The sequence below is a fragment of the Callorhinus ursinus genome, unplaced genomic scaffold (genome assembly GCF_003265705.2).
Source record: "Callorhinus ursinus isolate GAN/ISIS: 27379988/994484 unplaced genomic scaffold, GSC_fseal_2.0 scaffold11, whole genome shotgun sequence".
NCBI classification, from domain to species: Eukaryota; Metazoa; Chordata; class Mammalia; order Carnivora; family Otariidae; genus Callorhinus; species Callorhinus ursinus.
Window position 1 is genome coordinate 12,563,288 of NW_027397073.1, and position 20,004 is coordinate 12,583,291.

At 47.0% G+C, this 20,004-nt stretch overlaps 1 protein-coding gene across 12 annotated transcripts in view; it reads left to right on the forward strand.

The window, feature by feature from the left end:
• Nucleotides 1–20,004, forward strand: part of BCL2 (BCL2 apoptosis regulator) — a 235,803-nt gene that overhangs the window by 17,200 nt on the left and 198,599 nt on the right. Inside the window, exon 3 of one of the 12 annotated variants that reach the window (XM_073898079.1) lies at nucleotides 12,877–13,548. The exons of the other annotated variants lie outside the window; for them this stretch is intronic. Within the exon in view, the coding sequence (XP_073754180.1) occupies nucleotides 12,877–13,176 (300 nt within the window). The 3' untranslated portion in view covers nucleotides 13,177–13,548. Of the gene's footprint in view, nucleotides 1–12,876; nucleotides 13,549–20,004 lie in introns of those variants that run through there. 12 annotated transcript variants of the gene reach the window in all.

Here is a 20,004-nt window from a genome sequence, read left to right on the forward strand (position 1 = left end):
AGAAATGGCACAGACAGTCCATCAGTCCTGAGTGGGCAGCAGAGCCTGCAAATTATTAGAAAAATTATGTGAAGAGTCTGACTGTAAGGAAGAGGCTAACGAGGCCGTGAAGCCCAGCTCAGGAATGACAGACCCGGCCGTCTGAGGCTCCTCCGCATGGGGCAGACGGTAATGAAGATCTCAGCAGCCCTTGAGGTTGTCCTTGGGCTGAGGGAGGCTCGGGCCAGGCTCGAGATGCTGTGAGTCAGCAGGACGGGGGCCCTTTCCATAGGGAGAGTTGAAGAGTTCAGGGAAAGCAGGTAGTCCGTTTCTGAAACGTCTCCATTCCAAATGGTTAAGATTTTTTTACAAGTTTCGGCTTCAGTCATCTGAAAAATCCACTTATGGGACATGATTGATTCCAGAACGTGGGGCAAGAGAGGAGGCAAGGCAGTGGCCGTGTGAAAAAGAAGCTACAGGCGAAGCGGCCTTGCCCGGCGCCGGCTCACCTGCACCTTCCTTTCCTCGACCTCGCTTTCTAGGGCAGAGAATGGAAGGGAACTGGACTTCAGTGCATACGGATATTGGTATTTCTGGGGGAGTTTCTGCCAGAGTGCTGTGGCTAAATTATCCTCGCTCTGCCGGAGTGACATTGTTGGCATATTTAGAACAGCCGGGCACCCCGCCGCGTGACCCAGAAGGGCTCGTGAGCCTGACTCGGGCATTTGCCTCCGGACTTCAGTTTGCCATCCCGGGACAGTGACGCGTGGTCACTTGCGCCTTCACCATGCACAGTGCCTGTGAGGTTTCTCGGTGTGATCTCTGGCCTTGTGGAGGGCGGCCGCCTGGGGAAGCAGACGCTCAACTGGAAATCCCGCAGTCCAGTGAGTTTTTCCTGGGGAAGTTAAGGATGGCTTCCTAGAGGAGGTGCCATGCGGCCTGGGGCATGAAGGATACGTAAGAGCTTGCCCTGCGAAGGATGGGAAAGGGTCCCGTGTGCAAGTAAAGAGAGTGATGGGAAGGCTGTGACAAGCTTGGGGATGGTACAGAAGTCAGCATGACCAGAATACAGGGGTTGTGGGGTGGAATGCAAGGAGATGAAGCTGGAGGGATAGCCAAGGCTGATTCACTAAGGCCCCGAGTATCTCCCCGAGGAATTTAGATTTGGTCTTTCGTCGGTGGAGGGCCGGTGAAGGTTTCTAGCAGGATAGTAATTTTCGTTGGCGGCGGAGGGGGCAGGAGAGAGTCCAGGTAGGGAGAAGGGGCAGGTGTCTATCTTGGGATGGGGCTGAGCACCTGCACCTGGACACCTGCCTCTTCTTCCCACTGGGATGGGACAACCGTGAAAGATATTTCAAAGGTAGAATCTGTCAGGTTGTGCACAGGAATTGAGTGTGGATACAATTGGACCGTCATGGAATACTCGGTGCTTAGCGTAGGGCAAGCACACAGTAGGTGACTGATGGACGAACAGACGGACGTCCTGGACAGCTGTCTATGTGGATGGTAAGAGCAGTACCAGCAGCGTCACAGGGATAGCCCAGCCATATCGTGATAAAGGAGCTGTTTGTAGGGTGTGTACTCCATGCCAGATACTTTCTAGATGGCCTGTCTGCGTGAACGTGTTTCTTAGGACAGTCCAGGGAGCTTGGTGTGCTTTTATCCTTGTAGGTGGGGACACAGGGGCTCGGAGAGGTGACTCACGCAGCTGCTTCGGTGGTTGAGCTGGGGTTTGAACTCAGGCATCCACGGGGTACTCCGTGCCCTTCATCACAGCACTGTGGCCTCTCCTCTTCTGGAGTTTCCTGGAAGCTGCTTGTGTCAAGGCCCCAGGAGTGATGAGTGGGCAAACATAACCAGCGGCAGGATGCAGAGAAGCCTGTTTAGGAAACCATTTATCTCACGTAGACATACCATCTGAGATGACCTTAGGAGAAATAACAGTGGCAGTAATAACAGTACTGCAGTCTTTTCCCTGGCATAAGAAGCCAGCTTTGTAATGAAAATGGAATTTCTCTGGGAACGAGTCCTAGAAAGAGATAGGCTGTTGAGATAAAATAACGAATTGCAAGCTAGTATCAAATTGTTTTCTGTGTGTTTTCCCTTGCAGGCTTGCCTTCTCTGTTGTGTCATTTACTTTGTCCACTTGCCCCCTGCAGATCCACGCCCCCTGCACCCCCCTTCCCCCGTGCCCCGCCAGCCCCACAACCCAAAGGAAGAAGAAGGAGTGTGTGCATCTCGAGGCATCGTGCCCTACCTTGAGTTGACCCTCAACATACCTGGCAGAAAGGGGAAGGGGTCCTCTAGGGTAAACATTGCTTTTGGGGATGGAAGCCTGTGGCTTTCTGGAATGAAGGGTGGTGAGTTTGGTTTCCCAGGTGGCCCACGGGCCGGAATGTGAGCTCCACGGTATTCAGGTGTGCGCGCCGTCATGGATCATTACAACCCCAACTGAGGCTGTGTTTTCATGCCATAGGTCAGAGTCATATAAAATAAACTCTTGTCATAACAAAGGATGTAGCAGCCAGATTACATCTCAGAGCTCCTTCACTCGCTTACCCCAGAGGACACTGATTTTCAGGGCAATGTGGGGGAAGGCTTCTATTTTATGCTGATTCCAATTGGGGGTCTCTGTTGCTCTACCACCCTTGTAAATGGTGATAAAGAGTGGTGGCCATAGCAGCATGGGGAAAGAGTGTGGCCTGGAAACCCAGCCAAACGTTCTTGGCTCCAATTTTATGCAAATTTGCTGAACAGAATGCAAATGATTTCCCAGTAATGCGGGACCCAGGGACCAGTGCTCCTCTGTTTCAGTGGCCCTCTGGGCTTCTGGCAACAGCCCCCTTAGGGGCGTGGAGGTAAAGGGTGGCTGGGAAGGAGGGGCTCCCAGTGTCAGTGGAGACCCCACCTGGGATTTCACCAGGAGCAGCAGCTTTCCCTTTGGCATCCCACAAGCCAGGACTTCTGGGTTTCAAGAACAGGAAGAGGTCATCACAGACTAATGCTTTTTAAAGTCCTCTATGCGTCCTCCTAGCCTGTGATGTTCCGTGATCACAGTAGACATCCAAACACTTATGCACCTCACACATATTTTGATTCGGCGTTTAAGGCAGTGTGCTAGGCTTCGAGAAAAGACTCGTGTGCAACCTTCAAAGCGTGAAACCATAACAAAGTGTGTCTAAAATCTCCTCCACTGTCCGGCGGTGCCATAGCCACTGGGCATGTGAAATGTGGCTAGCCTGGATGGAGGTGTGATTGGAGTATAAAATACACACCAGATTTCAAAGACTTAGTGTAGAAAGATGAATGCAAAAATACTTTATTAGCAATTTTTATGTGAACATATGTTGCAATGATAATGTTTTGTATATATTGGTTTAATTAAAAATATATTAAATGTGGCCCCGAGAAAATTTAAAATTATATATGTGGCTCATATTATATTTCTATTGGACAGCACTGGTCTAGACTGCTAACCATTTATTACACAGTGTGGTCACCTTTTTACTCCCATCTTTGGGTATTATTACATAGGAGGGTAGAAAGAGCTTTCCTTTTTGCACAGATGGGGTATAGTTTAGACAGTTTTGTGGCACATTGTGTGACTCTTTCCCAAGTGCTCTCGCATCCAGGTTCTTGTTGAGTCCAGCCTTAGTCCACGCAGGGAGGGCCTGGCCATACTTTTAAAGGTGAGTATTTTGAAGGAGGAGATGAGGCTTGCTCACCTGCCTCAAGAGTTGGGAGTCGGGAGTACAACGTCAGACTTTGGACTTCTAGTCCAATGCCTGTTAGAAATAAACTAAAAACTCCCGGTGGGAGTATTTACTTAGAGACAATAGGACAAGCTCCTATTTGGAAGTGAATGTCTGTGTTTGTGAATGTACATGCACACAAGCATGTCCTGCAACTGACTGATGTGACACATTCATCAAAGGTTGGAGCCAATACTCAGTGGAAAGGCGTGACTCATGTTGAATTTTGGGAACCATCAGGTCAAGGTTAGGGGAGGGTTAGTGCATGTTGTCATGACAAGGGGATGCTTTCTTCTGTTGGAAGTCAGCTGTGGTCATGTCCAGTTCCTGGCAGCATGCAGCGAGGTCAGTGGATCTCACCTGTCAGAAAGGTCTGAGACTAGGTTGGATCATCCATGGGATGGAAGGACAAAGCAGCTACCCTGGACCAAAGAGGCAGGGGATCAGATCCAGATAGCAGATGTGGAGGTGTTTTCCTCACCCCAAGAACCAGTTCTCCGAATCTCTGGACGTCAGCTAGGCATCCCACAATTGAATTCAGTTTTGACACTAACTACCTGGAGTTAGCATCAGATCCCACAGACTGTCCCCCTGCTTTAGACACCAGTGTCTGGGCCACCCACATTTCTGACCCACCAGTTATAAACGAGAGGTTTTCACTATCCCTTCCTCATATTTGATAATTTGTTAGAGTGGTTCATATGACTCAGGAATATACTTGACTTACTATGACTGGGTTGTTATAAAGGGTACAACTCAGGAACAACCAAATGGAAGAAATGCGTAGGGCAAGGTATGGGGGAAGTGTTGTGGAGCTGTTCTTCAACCTGGAAGCTCTCAGAACCCCATAGTTTAGGAGTTTTAATGAAGCTGCCATTATGTAGGCACGATTGATGAGATCATTGGCCGTGGGTGATTGACTCATTCTCTGGCCCCTCTCCCTCCAGAAAAGGTTCCAGGGGTTGGCGCTGAAAGTTCCAACCCCTGTAATCAAGCCTGGGGCTTTCTGGTGACAGGCCTCCCCTCCATCCTGAAATGATCTAAGACCACCAGCCACTCGTCATCTAATTAGCATACAAAAGACACTCATCAGTAGAGATTCCAAGGGTCTTAGAAGCTCCTGTGTCAGGAACTCCGGACTAAGGCTGAGTATTCTCACAAAAGATACCGCTATCACCGCTGTCATTCAGGAAATTCCAAGAGTTTTAGGAGCTCTGTGCCAGGAACCGGAGCTGAAGACCAAATATATATTTCTTATTATATCACAATATCACACACTCAATCCGGACAAAGGATGGGGGAAGGTACACTTCTAGTGAAGAAGAAGCTATCAAGGTCAAGAATACGTGGCTGGTCTGGCAGGTGAGATTAGCGCAGTACTGAGGGCCGGGGGCCAAGAGCCCTGGGCTGTGTCCCGGCCCTCTGAGCCTTTGCTGTTTGGGCGTGTTGCACACTCTGAGCTTCCGTTTCTTCATCTGCAAATCAGAGAGTTGGATTAGAGGGCCCCTCAATAAGATTTTGTTATTCTAAGAGTGTTGAAGGCCAGAGAATCAAGTAGAATAGTATTAATATCCAATCAGTGATAGCATTGGGGTTTGGTGTTCCTGCTTTTTCTTTTGTCTAATAAACTTGGGGGCCCCTGCGATCCATGGTAAATACCATCACTGGCTTGGACCAGTTATTTGGCCCTGAGTGAGACAGGGGTTGCGTCTAGGATTGCCTTGGAGCTTTAGCCGATGCACAGGTGTTGTTGTGTAATATCTACAAACATTTATACCCTTTTCCCTTTCCTGGCTCTCTTCTCTTTACCCCTGTCCTTTCTGTGGGTTATAATTATTTCTTAGGTGGTATCTTGGAAGTCTACCTGTTGTGCAGGTGGTAACTCTCCCCACATTGATCATATGCTTTAGTAAATCACTGCTTGCTCTCTGTCTACGACTGTTTTTGCTGCTTTGTACCTCCTATGAATTAGAAAGCTCCTGGGCTACCGATGAAGACATAAGAATTTCACTCCTTTCCTTTGTAAAGACTAGATTTTAATTGCTTTTAGGAGGTGTTTTGGGGACAAAAGGCCTTGGGTCTCGAGAGAGCTTTGTATTTTGTAGAGCATCACCCCAGGAGCACATTCCCCCAGTGAGGGTTCCAGTCACCCCTTCTGCCGCATTATACTTTGCTGAGCGCTGAGAAGCCTGGCATCGTTTCTGTTGGAATGAAAAGACTGGCAGAGCTGCCCGAGACAGCAGCACCACAAAACACTGTGGCAGAAGGTTTGGTCTACATACCAAAGCAGCCAGAGTATTAATTGCATTCTCTGTGATCACAAAAAAAAAAAAAGGCGCTGAATTATTCTCTTCATGTTTTAAGAATGACAGGCTTTCGCTCTGCCAGCGCTAAGCGTAGTGGTATCACATGGCAAGGAGATGCTAGATTTGAAAAAAGAAGTGTATAAGTGAAGCTCTCTGGTAGGCAGCTAGTTCTTTAAAAAAAAAAAAGATGTAAAGATGAACTGTGTCATAACTGGTACCTGGAGAAGATCGGGAGCGGGGGCGAGGAAGTGTCTCCATAAATCTACGCGATCTCTTATACTTTCCCATTTTGAGCTCTTGTTTTAAATTTTGAAATGGGACATTTGAAGTTGCTAGCTACAGTTTGTCTTTGTTTTTGTGGGTGGATTAGTGAAAACGTGGTACAGGGTCTGTACCAACACGCTGGTGAATATTCCGAATATCCACACCATGCACTCACACCCTTTGGGCCTCTGCCAGGAATGTACCCCGTTCACAACTCACACTGACATGTACACCACCCCAACACGCGCACGGTCCCTGCCCGGTCACTGTCACCTCTGGACCTGCGGAGAATATTTTGTCAAGACTGTTTGTGATGATTTAACTTGGTTAGGAGGAGGATAGATAAAGCAGGTGTCAGCCTGTGTATTGGGGATTTTCCTCTGATGAAAATTGTTTTTCTGTGCAGCACCCCACCCTCCCTTCACAACCCCGAAAAAGAGAAGTATGTGCGCTGCTGATGTTCAGGGTTTGAGTGTGTTTTCGCTTAAAGTGTTCAGGGGATCAGAGAGCATTTCATTCTGGGTAGTGAGGTCCGGAGAAGTGTTTTGGTTTCATGTGATTAGACCTGTCTCACCAATCCTGCTGCTTGTGGACTCTCTCTGGCGGCAGGAGTGTCGGGGAGGGGGCTGGCTCCAGGGGAAGCAGCCACTGAGAGCCCGGCTGGGCACTGGTGGGAGGAGGCTGGGTCCAGCCAGGGGCTAGGGCCATATGTTCATGGGAGGCTTCAAGCCCAGCTCCACTCTTCTGAACTTGCCCTGCCAGAGCACGCCTCTAACCAAAGCAAGGCTCCAGCAGCTACCGGGGGTCATGGTGTGAGAGTCATTGCTGACATGTCATCTGCAACAGGAGGATGCCCAGATCGTGAAAACCTCTTCCATCCTTGGGCTTGTTAGCCCACTGTGTGCAGCAGGGAGCTCACTTTTATTTCCTGCTGTGTGGTGTGGGAGAGTACCTCACTCCATGGAAACTTCTGCAGCAGAAACCTTTTCTGACAGTCCCCCCCCGCCCCAGCATACACACACCTATTTCACCCACAGAGTCAAAGAGAACCGTTAAGCCATTCCTCAGTGTCATATCTCATGGGCGAAGGACCATTCATTTAAGACGTTGGTGAGAATGGTTCTGTCATTGTCTTCTTCCCGAGATCATTTCATCCAAGCCCACTCACAGAGCACCTGCTCGGTGCCACGCACAAACCCTTCTGTGCGCGAGCCCCACTCTGTGATCAGAATGCAACTCCCCGCCTGGAGTTGTGAATGTTGGCAATATATAAAGCCTGCATTATTTCTTACACGTGTTCCTTAGTTCAGAAGGAAAACCTTTCTAAAATTTTGTATTTTGTTTCAGTGTTCACCTTAATCTATCAGATAGCCATCCATTCATATCTAGTATGACCGTTGCTGTCCACGCTGGGACACTTATAAGGGTGAAAGGAGGTGTTATTAATTCCTGGGACATCAGGAGAAACTGAGATGGGCCCAGGCACAGGCACCTGTAGTAATAACCCTGAATGTTTTCATCTTCTTAAGGATTGGGCATGATTTTTTTTTTTATTGTGCTGAATCCTTTCTGCATTTTTCTGAAAACCAAATGGACTATTTTGTAGGTTTCCACGTCAGAACAAACCACCCTCCAAACATATCCATGAGAACCGCTCTAGTTGACCTGTTACGTCTTTCCCTGGGTCTTGTCTGGACTCCGTACTTCCACCCCGAAGAGGCAGCCACACAGAGTTTTCCCATTGCATCTTGTTCCTGTGAGCTCAACACTGCTCCCAGCCTTCTTGGGCTCTAACCCAACTTTCTTCCCATGGCATTCTTCTGTTTCACAAATACGTTTCTTTGTTTAGGAGTCTAAGATTAGGAAGAAGAGACATAAACTAAACTCTGTGTCTGTTTCAGTAAGGTCATCTTCACCCTTCCTCCATGAGAAGGGAGTACATCTAAAACATTGGCACAGCAGTTGTGGTCTGTTTTATTGAGGAAGAAAAAGGAATACTCACAAGTAGCCCCAGACCTCATTGGATAGTGTGACAGAGAAGGTTCCAGATGAACGAAGTAGTTTGAGGCTGTTTGCTCGCCTTCGTGCTGTTGAATGTGCTCCTGTGTGCTGTACTTTTGCAGGTTAGGAGAGACACCTTGGTTTAAATTGCAAACCCCAAGAGGGTGTTTGCTCTGTTTGTTTCACTTTCTGTGAATGATGCCAGGTGCAGGTCTGTGGATCGGTTGACACTTGATGAGTATTGGTTTCCAGAGCTGACGAGGGCCTGTTGAAGAGCGTTAGGCCGCCTGTGACGGTAGCTGTCCAACGAGGTAATGTTCCCATCAACACGGTCCCGTGAGTCCTTCATATGAAGACTGATGACTTTTTGAAAAATACAGAATATTTTTCTCATGGCCGCGAACTTCCATCTCCTCAGTCAAAATAATAATATACTTTGGGAACAATTTAGAGATTCTTTCAACAAATAAAGAATGTAAACCAAGAATATGTGCCTCAAGAATTTGACATTGGAAGAAAATCCGCTTCGTCTCACTAAGTAACTCTTGTGAAAACCTCATCCTTTTTTTTTTTTTTTTTTGCTTTTTTTGCACTTTTCAATCTGCAGCTAAATTAGGCCACAGGAAAAAGGATATCGTACCTTCAAAGAGCCAGTGGGGTTGGCTGGGTTCTTTCTATTCGTGGAAAAGAGCTGTGGGTGCTGAGGGTAGAAGTCAGGCTTCTGTTCCATGCTAAGGTGGGAAGGTTCGGTCTCGAGATGCATCGCTCGGCTGTGGAGGAGTGCACAGATGCTGAGCGGCTTTATCAACATCTCCGAGGCGTTTGAAATGTGTTGATAATGACCTGGGAAAGAGAGACCGGCGGGACGGGGGTGGGAGTAGGAAAAGAACATTCCTCCTACACAGCGCGCACATCTTCTCTTGTTTTTCTACCCGTGGTGGCTGCAGATGAAGCGAATTAGGTTATTCGTTTCCCTTGCCTTCTACCAGACATGAGTGTTTCTCGAAGCCCGGGGTGCTTTTGGCCTGCTGAGCAAAACACGAAGGAAGTCTGTGGAAGGAGAGCCGGCCCGAGCAGCGGGCAACATTCTCCTTCCATCATGCTCCCTCTCTCAGGTCGGAGGCCAACCATGGGGTTTAGCTTGGGTTTTGTTGAAAAGGAGTGCTGCTGTGGCCCTTACTATGGATGAGATGTGGCGGTGTTTTCTTTGTTTCAAGTTAAAAACCAGTTTTAGGAATGCTCTTTTGCTTTAAAAACATGTTCTGAGGGGGCATGCTGAGTAAATGGTTTGGAAGGCCCTTGAATACTGTTTTTCTCTCTCTCATCTCTTTTCCTGACTTTCTTTCCAGCGACTTCATCCCCACAGCTTCGGTATCGCGTATAGGTGGCTGATTCTGGAACGGGTATCTCTGCAGAGTCCAGTTTTGCCTGTGTACTCTTTCCTGATGAACCTTTCCTCCCAGATTTCCTGTGGGCAGCTCAAACCTAACATATCATCAAAAATACTTAATGCAGGACTAAACTCATTGTCCTCCTTCCAGAACCTTTCTCGGACTTTGCCGGTCGGCTCCACTCGGCACCATCATCCTGATCACCCAGAGGCAGGACTTAGGATGCCTTTCTCGTGCTTCTGCTCCGCACCTACGCAGGGAGCCACCCAGGCCCTGCCATCCTCCGTGTCTCCCTAGGCTTGCTGCCCTTAGTAACTCTTGCCCAGGAGATCCCATTAAACCTGCGCAAGTTTTCTTCCCACTCCAGTTATCTTATGCCTTGTAACAGACTTGATGAAAATTCTTCCCTGCTTGAAAAAGAAAAGGCTCCTCTTCTTCTGGAAGAAAAAGGAGGCTCCGGCTAAGTTCCTCCCTTCCTGTGAGTGCTCGCCCTTCAGCGGTCCCTGCTGCTTCGTAGCAAGATTTGCTACGCCTCAGACCCATCTAGTCTCCTCTGCTCTGGGCATTTTTGTTCCTGTTGTTTTTAAATCCCATAGTGCTCTGCTTCCATTGACGTTTTCCAAAATTCTGCATCCGTTAAGGCTCAGTTCCCCTGGAGGAAGGAAAGTGTCCCTTTTGGAAGCGACTCCGCTGACCCCTACATTTCTGCCATGCTTCCAACCTTCCTGGGGCCTCACTTCCAAGCCCTGGTAGCACTTCCACACACAGTTGTTTGCTATCTTTTTCTTTCTTCCTCTCCTAGGTTATGAGTCTGTTGAGGCCCAGGCCCACCTCTTCTGCATTTACCTGTTCACCACCACGCCTAAAACTGGTCTCGTACTAGTAAGTGCTCAGTGACATTTGCCAAATGAATGACTCAGCGAGTGAAGTATAGTGACCTTGCCATCTCTTACTTTAGGATTTGTTCACTTCTCTCCTGGCTTCATTCATTCATTCATTCATCCATTCAACTGTTAATACAGTGAGTGCCTGCTACAGTGCTAAGCATGTGGATTCATCAGCAAGCAAAACCAAGATCTCTACCCGAAGGTGCTTACATTCTACCTTCTTGCCAAGACTCTCATCTTTGCAGTCACTCTATTCAGCTCTTGAAGAAACAGAACTGCAGTTATTTTAAATATTATTAACTTTATATTTTGTTATTCTGTGATTAAACCTTGCAGCCAGGAAGTTCTGCCTTCTTAGTAGTTTGCAACTTTGAGGATCTTATTCTTAAAATTGGCTACATATCCCAGTGGCTGGGGGGGGTGTTGGAAACGCTACTTCTTTTCACTGCCTGACGACCAAATCAAGGCATTTTGCAAATTGCTCAGAAAGAGTGACATAAGTCTCCTTGATTTTGAGTTGTTTTTTTTTTAATCTGCAGCATCAAAACTTTTGCTGGGCTGCTGCCCCTGCAGTAGGAGCAACTCAGTGCTCACGTTCCTTGGTTATTTGCTATATATTATAAAACAAAAGCAAAAACAAAACAGCAGTGAATTACATCCTGGCATCAGTAAGAAGGGAAAACAACTGTTTTTCAAAGTTCGATCTGTATGTTACTAATAAGGAAGAAATTCATACTTTGTCGTGTAGGTATATGAAAATATGGCAGGATTAGTGACAAACACATTAATGGAGAATGTGCCTCAAGTCTTTATTGGACCCATAATCATTCTCTATTTGTGATTTTGAATGACTGTTGGTCACAACACACAGACTCGGAATAATGTGCCATCTTCACATAGGACTCTCTAGCTACAAGTTCTTTTTTATTGTAGCTGCAGTGAAACAGTATTTGTGGAAAGATATTGCTTTCAATGCCAAAACCCAGCAATTTTGTTTTCAAATTCCTGAAAACTAAAAAAAGAAATCTTGGTGACATAAATGTTCCAAATTCAAAATATCCAAAAGTGAACTCATCAACTTCCTCCTTGAGCCTGCTGTTCCCTGTCTGTCCTGTCTGGATGGTGATATCACCATCCACCCAGACAAAGCCCAAACCCTTGGATCATTTTCAGCTCAGTTGTTCTCCTCCTGAGGGTGCTGTGCCTGGCAGTTTGGGTACTAAGGAAGTGTTGACCTTCTTCCCATGATTCTCTGCCACCTCCAATCTCTCATGTCACATTCCACCCCTCACCCCAAAACTGCCCCAAATCCTCACCCTACGGCTCAGTACGCAGGGCCTTCTGGGCTGGCACTGGAACTCGTTCCAGCTTACCTCTCACTCCCTGCCTCCTAGCTCCTTCCAGCTCCCTCCCCCCCAACAGCCCCAGTCTCTTTGTTGAGTCTCTCCTTCAATCAGAGCTAACTTTCCCTTTGTCTGGGTTCCCTCTGTGTTTATATAAAGCACAGTAGGTTTGTATCGTAATGAGTCATGTATGTCTGTGTGCCCCCCAACTGTGTAAGATGTTCTCAATTCATAACTGATGAACTGAAATTCATTCCTAAACAATCGCAGCAACGTTAAGGATCATAAAAGGAACAGTAAGGCATTTCTTTTACATGGTGCTCCCATTTCATGTACAGGTAGTAGCACGCCTGATACGGGGCAGATTTTATCTGACCCATGTCTTGAAGCTGTGGGTGCCTCACAGTGTCTGTGGTCTGATTTCAAGAGCTGTCATAGGGTCAGAGCCCCCCAGGAGACCCATTTAGGACACAGTCCAGATATACCCAGAGCAGGATGGGCATCCTGGCCCTGACAGAGCCTGGCAGGCTGCCGCTGCAGAAAGTGGGGGCAGAAAGCACCTCCACCTCCCCACACCCCTATCAGGTAGTCTGTCTGCTGTCGGGTGTAGGTGACCAGCAAAAGGCCAGGAATACAAAGACACGCTCACTGAATGAAATCTTGAGTGAGTGCACTTCCAGTCTTTTCCAAACCAGGGCTGAGGCAGAGCAGGCACCCCACACCGCCCCCCATTCATTCCCACAGCCTGCACCACCTTGATGTCACGTCTCTCCCTTCCGTGGTGAGCCTCTTTGTGCAAGCCAAGCTCAGCGCTCCGTTCCCGGGTAACAGCCGCGACACACGGCTCACGTAGGCTCCGTGTGTGGGGCACACAGGCCCCTAGAACGCTTCTCCCATCCAGCCCCTCCCCAGCCATAACCCATCTTGTATTTGCCTCTGCTCCCCTTTCACAGGCTTGCGGGGAGGGTGCACTCTGCAGCGGCCTCCTCACCCGGACACAGCTCCAGGTGAGGCCATGCATCCTTGGGGAGCTGTCCGGAGCGTCGCCAGGGCTCCTCCCGCTGCCTAGGGCTCAGTTCCCAAGGTCCGCCAGAGACAGAACACAGCAAGGACAGAGCCTCCACCGACCTTTTCCTTCCCAGCCAGCCCATCTCCAGGGCGATGGTCTTCAGCGGGGGACAACAATCCCTCATTCCTTGCCAGGGGAGCTGAGTGCACAAGGCTCTTGGACGAGTGAGAAGTTCCCCCTGTGATCTTTGTTTTTCCATTTGAAACAAATCCTTGTTCCAGCCCCCCTCCTCCAGCTGCTGCACATAGGCCCTTCTTGGTCCCTTGGGTGGTGCAGCTGCAGGTGAGTGGGCCGTGGCCGGCCCTGAAAGACAGGGCGAGGCGGGGAGCCGGGAGGCTTGCGAGAACCTCTGTGCCTCTGTGATCCCTTGCTGGCCACTCCTTCCCCTGTATTCCCAGCGTCTACACTCGCTGGAGTGGAGCCTGGGAGGAGCTCGGCCTGTGACCTTCTGGGTTCTCACAGTCTGGATCCAGAGCTGCGTAAGCCTGTCTTGGGTCCGGGGGAGGAAAAACCCACACTTCTCTCCCACTCCACCTAGAATACACTGCAACCAGAAATGTAGTCAAGATCCACCCCCCCCCCCCCCCCCGGTGGCCTTTTTAAATAAAGTGTTGGCACTGTTAGGGGCAGCACGGTTCTTGGCTCTGAAACCTTATGCTTGAGTCATGGGTTTGAAGGTACCTTTTTTGGATCTAAAATTTCAAAGCAACGAACTGGTTTTAAGGTCCCCGTTGAGTGTGGGGAGAAGCCCTGCCACCAAGTACTACGGAGGCTGCACATGGGACAGGGATATGGAACCTCGCGCTGAGGCAGTGCCCAGGCCAGAGCCTCACATGGCCACCTTGTTCGGAATGACCCTTGTGAAGAGTCCGAACGCCTTTGGTACAACTCAGATCCTGGGACTGTCTCCTTCTGGGGCCCCCAAAGAGGGGAGGCTATACTCAGGACCACATTTGGGTCCTCGCATGAGAGCCCTGCAGAATTATGTGTGACCCTCCCCGCTCTACCCTGCCCTAGTTTGGGGAACTCTTGTGCTTCTGAGTGGGGAAAAAGCTATGGCCGATCTGATTCTGGGGCTCCTACTGGCACCAGTACCCTCAGCTCAGCCCTGACTTCATTTACCTCACAGGACTTGAGTGAGCTCTGCGCCCAGAGGGAGCCCCACCTGGTCCTTAGCTTGGCATGGGGGCATCTTGACCAGATTTTTGGTTGTTATAGACTAAATATTTGTGTCCCTTCCCAAAATTCATAAAACTCATAGCCTTTGGGAGATGATGAGGTCGTAAGGTGGATCCCTCATGAATCTGGTGAGGGCCTTTATAAAAGAAACCCCAGAGAGCTCCCCCACCCCTTCTGGCATGAGAGGACACCGAGTTGGCTGTCTGCGAACCAGGAAGTGGGTTCTCCTGAGACATGGAATCTGCCAGCACCTCCATCTTGGACTTCCCAGTGTCCAGAACTGTGAGCAATAAGTTGCTGTTGTTAATAGGCCACCCGGTCAATGCTCTTCTCTGATAGCAGCCTGAGCCGACTAACACACTGGGGTCTCAACCTTGGCTGCACATTGAAACCACCCAGGGAACATTTAGAAATACCAGGCCACACCTCAGACCGATTTAATCAGGATATATGGGGGTGGAGGGTGGGACCCGGGATTCAGACGCTCCCCCAGGCGAAGACTGGCAACCCCACGCTTCCAAGCCTCCGCGGCACACAGGTACCCCTTTTGTTGACCTGCTACAGTTAGGACCACAAAAGCTGGATCCCGGTTGTGCAGGCAAGGAAGGCTGCTTTTGTGTCACTGAAGTGTCTGAAGTCAGATTTTCCACTGGAGTAAGACACAAATGCCAAGTTTATTTTAAAAGTGCTCTTGATGTACCTCAAACTAGGAAGTGTAGAGAATCCGGTGGGAGCCATTTATTCTCACATTTGAGTGCGCCTTTCGCTTCCTCTGCACCAAGCCTGATGGCTTTCCCCATCACCAGAGGGGCCCTGTGGCTTACTGGGAATATAATTGAACTGAAAATTCTGGGGTTGTGCACTGGGTGACTGGGAAAGTGACTGAAGTGGTTTTTCACTACGTGGTGAGAAGTGGTTTGGAGACAATAGGTGTCTCTATAAATGGCCCACTTTTCTGTCATGTTTCTAGGTTGGGACATAGGTCTCACAAGCAGAGGGTCATTCCTGGCTGAATCCGTCCAGTGACAATTGTCTAAAACTTAAAAGGAGAAGAGCAGGCACGGTACATTTGCATTCAGTTATAACCATACAAACTTTTTTTTTTTTTAAGATTTTATTTATTTATTTGACAGAGAGAGAGAGACACAGCGAGAGAGGGAACACAAGCAGGGGGAGTGGAGGAAGGAGCAGCAGGCTTCTCACGGAGCAGGGAGCCCGATGCCGGGCTCGATCCCAGGACCCTGGGATCACAACCTGGGCCCAAGGCAGACGCTTAACGACTGAGCCACCCAGGCGCCCCCCACGCAAACATTTTTAGGCTAACAAAATAAACAACTAAATTGGTGGTTTATTTTATTACCAAAATGGTTGAGTTGCAGAGGCAGGAAAGCGTCTACTTCCCAGACTGGAAAAGGTTAAGTGTTCTTGTCAAGGAGGACCAAAAATTTGAAAAGCTCTACTATTTGATCGAATTTCACTAAAATCAGAAAGTGATCCATTTGATAGCTGACAACCAAAAAGACCTTTAGTGGTGACACAGAATGTTTTTAATTCTGAGAGATGGGCTTTTCAGAACTCTGCAAATGACATTTGTTTTTGGCATTTGGTGTTTTTGTTGCCATGTTTATTGCCTTTAGTTCCAAGTGGGAGTAGTTTTCTGCTCCTAATTACCCAAAAGGCAAGAAAAAAATAACTAGAATTAAAAAGGGGTGGGGAGGGGAAATATGTCCTGAGAGTTTCATTAATTGCAAAATGAAGTTAAATGGTGCGTTCGATAAAAGTACTTCTCAGAACCGATGGAAGATTTCTCAGAAAGAGCCCATTAAAGCTGGATCCTCTAAAGCAGTGGAAATCCCAGGAACAAAAGCCAAATGCCTGGGAATTGAGTTTCAGAAGAATTTTTGAATTGGTGCAGCTTGGTAATTTACAAAATGGGACGGAATCGCAGACTGTTCTAAAATCTGTTCAGCTAAAATGGGATAATACATTTAGCTTACATGGACCACGCACACTCAGCGCTTGCTGTTATTATATTATTTACTGCCATTTATCAAGCATTTTCCTGTGAGCCAGGGCCAGTGTTTTGACAGTGGTGATTTTACTTTTGATGATTACAAAGATTCAGTGCCTTTCGCAGAAGTCATTAGTAGATTATACAAGGGTCATAATGCCAACTCTTTGGGGTTTCAAGTAAGTAAAACCTGTAATGGCATTTGAAATATTGTTTAGGTAGATGTTAAAGCTAACGTTGGAAATAAGATTTTCATTTCATTGACATGCTTTATAGATTGGATCTCTCTATTCAGGAGGAGAAAAGGAAAATAAACGAAGTCAACTTTCTTTATTGCTTAAACCATGGGTTAAACTGGATATGTGGGCAGATCATTTTAGGGCCACGTTTAGGCTATTGCATGCAGATCTGGGCTTTTGAAGATTGGAAGCAGTTCTGATAAACTTCCAGGGTAAATTCTAATCCTTTGGCACATGAGAGAAATAACTACTAGTTACATCTCATGGATTGAAATTGCTACTTAAAGATAATCAGAGGGACGCCTGCGTGGCTCAGTCCGTTAAGCGTCTGCCTTTGGCTCAGGTCGTGATCTCAGGGTCCTGGGATCAAGTCCCACGTCGGGCTCCCTGCTCAGCGGGGAGTCTGCTTCTCCCTCTGCCTGCCACTCCCCTTGCTTGTGCTCTCTCTGACAAATAAATGAGATCTTTAAAAAAAATAAAAATAATCAGAGTTGCTGTTAAGTATCATCAAAGGGTGACCTGTAGCTTAACCCTCTGAATTACGTATGCTGAGAACTTGGGGTAACGGAGCTAACTGAATTGAGTTATTAGGTCGAGAAATATTAATGCCCTTTTAATCAACTATAATCTTTAATTTAGCGATCAGTATTAGGTTCACCTTAGCTAATGACGGCTATTGGCTACGGTTACGCTACAAATAGAATACTTGGTAAAGCTGATAATACTGGTCACTGCTGTGGACTCCTTTTAGTTCACTCCTTACCATTAGAAATTCCTGTTGGTATTTGTGTTGAAACATGAAACAACTTAGGGAAATTGTTCATTGATATTGGATGGACTAATAAAAAACCAGCAACTACCAACAACCAGACGAATAACCCGTGAGCCTCTATGGGTGTCTTCTCTCTATTGTGAGCGTGCTAAAGTTAATAAAGTTAATTTCTCCAGGTTGTGGAAGTACCTTGCAATAATGGTTGCTACTGTTTCTTTTTTTTTTTTAATTTTAAAGTAGTTTTAAAAATTGTGGTAAAATGTATATAAGATAAAATTTACTACTTTAACTATTTAAAAATGGTTTGGAAGTGGCGTTATGCCACCATCACCACCATCCATCTCCAGAACTTTTCTCATTTTCTCAAACAGGAGCTCTGTACTCATTAAGCACTAACTTGTCATTACCCCCTCTCTCCCTCACCCCCTGGCAACCACCACTCTACTTTGTGTCTCTTAGGAATTTGACAACTCTAGGTACTTCCTATAAGTGGAATCATATTTGTGTCACTTAGCATTATATCTTCAAGGTTCATCCACATTGTAGTGTGTGTCAAAATTTCCTTCCTTTTTAAGGCTGAATAATATTCTGTGGTATGTGTATACTACATTTTTGTTGGGTGCATATCGAGGAGTGGAACTGTTGTAGAGGCGATGCCAACCGGTTTTCCAGAATGGTTGTATCAACTCATACTCCCACGAGCTGTGTAAGAGAGTTCCCGATAGTCTGCATATACTGCAAACTTAGAATTGTCAGTCTTTTTATTTTGGATATTGTAGTGTGTTTGTAGTGGTATCACATTGTGGGTTTTTTGTTTTTGTTTTTGTTTTTTTTCATTTCTCTGGTTACCCGTTATTGATTACTAATTGTTTTTCATGTTTATTGATCATTCTCTTTTGTGACATGCTTGTTCAAGTCTCTTGCCCGTTTTTCATCTGTGTTGCCTATCTTTTTATTATGGATGTGTAGGAGTTCTTTACATTTTTTGGCTTGAGCCCTTCATTAGTCATATGTGTTGCTCAATATCTTCTTCCCCCGTGACTTCTCTTTTTACTCTCTTAACAGCCTCTTTTGATGGAAAGAAGTTTTAATTTGAATGCTGCCTTATTTATCAGAATTTTCCTTTACAGTTAGTGCTTATTATGGCTTGCTTGAAAATCTCTCCCACCCCAAGGTCATGAAGATTTTCTCTAATGTTAACTTCTAAAAGTGGTATCATTTTGCCATTCACATTTACATTCGTAGAATGTGCCTGGAATTGAGTTATGTGAATGATTGGAGTTAGGAGGGCAAAGTTTTCTTTTTTTCCCCACGTGGATATCCAGTCAATTGGTGGGGGAAACATCTTTTTTTCTGATGCTCTGAATTAGAATTTTCAAAAATTAGGTGTCTGTCTATGTGGGGGTCTGATTGTGGGCTCTGTATTCTACTCCACTGGTCCGTTCGCCTACACCTGTGGCAATGCCACACTGTCCTACTTGTTATCGCTTTATAGGTCTTGACATCCAGTAGAATGTTCTTTACCTCATTTTCTTTTCCTCAAGGGTATCCTGGCTGTATCTGGCCATTTGGCTTCCCTTTTTGAGCCGGTTTATCAAGTTCCGCAAAAATTCCTATTGACATTTTGATTTGAAGAGCATGTATTCCTGAGGATTTCTGAATAAAAATTATTTCAGGCAAGGGAGGGACAGAGGATTGATAAAAAACAAAGATGAAGAAGAGAATAAGAGAGTCCATCACTGCACCAGCCAGGGTTGGGTGATCCTAAAAATACCATGTTTGGTTTTTGAGTGACATTTGTTGGGTATGAGATTATAGAAGTTGATTATTTTTTCAGGGACTTGGCCCTCAAGAATGGAATATTGGCTGCCATGGTGTTTCTCTGCAGTGAGTAGAGAGGGTGGACAGGGTGTCATGAGGATTAGGTGCGGTGCCATGGCGGCATCATGCCACACAGTTGTCCTGATAAGATGGGTATTTAGAAAAATTTGCCCTCCTCCTTTTTACTGGCTTCTTTCCCTTTTATTGTTCTTTCACTGGGCAAAGGGGGCCGCGTGAGAAACATGATCAGTGGAAGGAAGAGCACATTTTGCGGCGGCTGTGGGAGGATTTGCTGGTCCCAGGCAGGTGGAGCCCTATTTGTAAGACCAAACTTCAGTTTGTCTGCTTGTTTGTTTGTCTTCTGTTTGTCAGCAAATGGCTAATAGGTGCCTTTTATGTGTCAGGCACTATTACTGGTGCTTGAGAACAAGATAGCAAGTCCTCGCTCTCCTCGAACTTAATTCTAGTAGCAGAGAATGTCAATATACAACTCAGTGCAAAATTTCATGTTGGGCATTGATAGATTCTGTAGAAGGAAAAAGGAGGGTGAGGGACAGTGGCAGGGGATGGAGGAAGGTAGCCCTGTGGATGTATGAGAGACACACAGGGGAGCTGGGCATGTTCGGGGGGGGCGGCTCAGAGTGAGAGGACATGGGAAGGGAGGTGGAGGGAAGTAGCCCCGCCCTGACCCAGATCTCACTTTTTATAACAATATTTAGTGACACTCCTTTTACTCTCCTGCGGTGAAATTTGTAGGAAATACAACTGACCTACCCACATAATTGCAAATCATCCATGGAATGCCTTAACCATATCTAAAGGAAACACACAAAAAAGAGTCGGTTGTAATAAAATGACTATTTCAACATGTCAGGGTAGGTGGGCATGGCTACACTGGACGTCTTTGTGGTGTGGTCACGTGTTCCGGGTCCCTGCGTAGGATCCCAGGAAACATGGCAGCCATAAAGGCAGGTGCTGTAGATGTGTTAG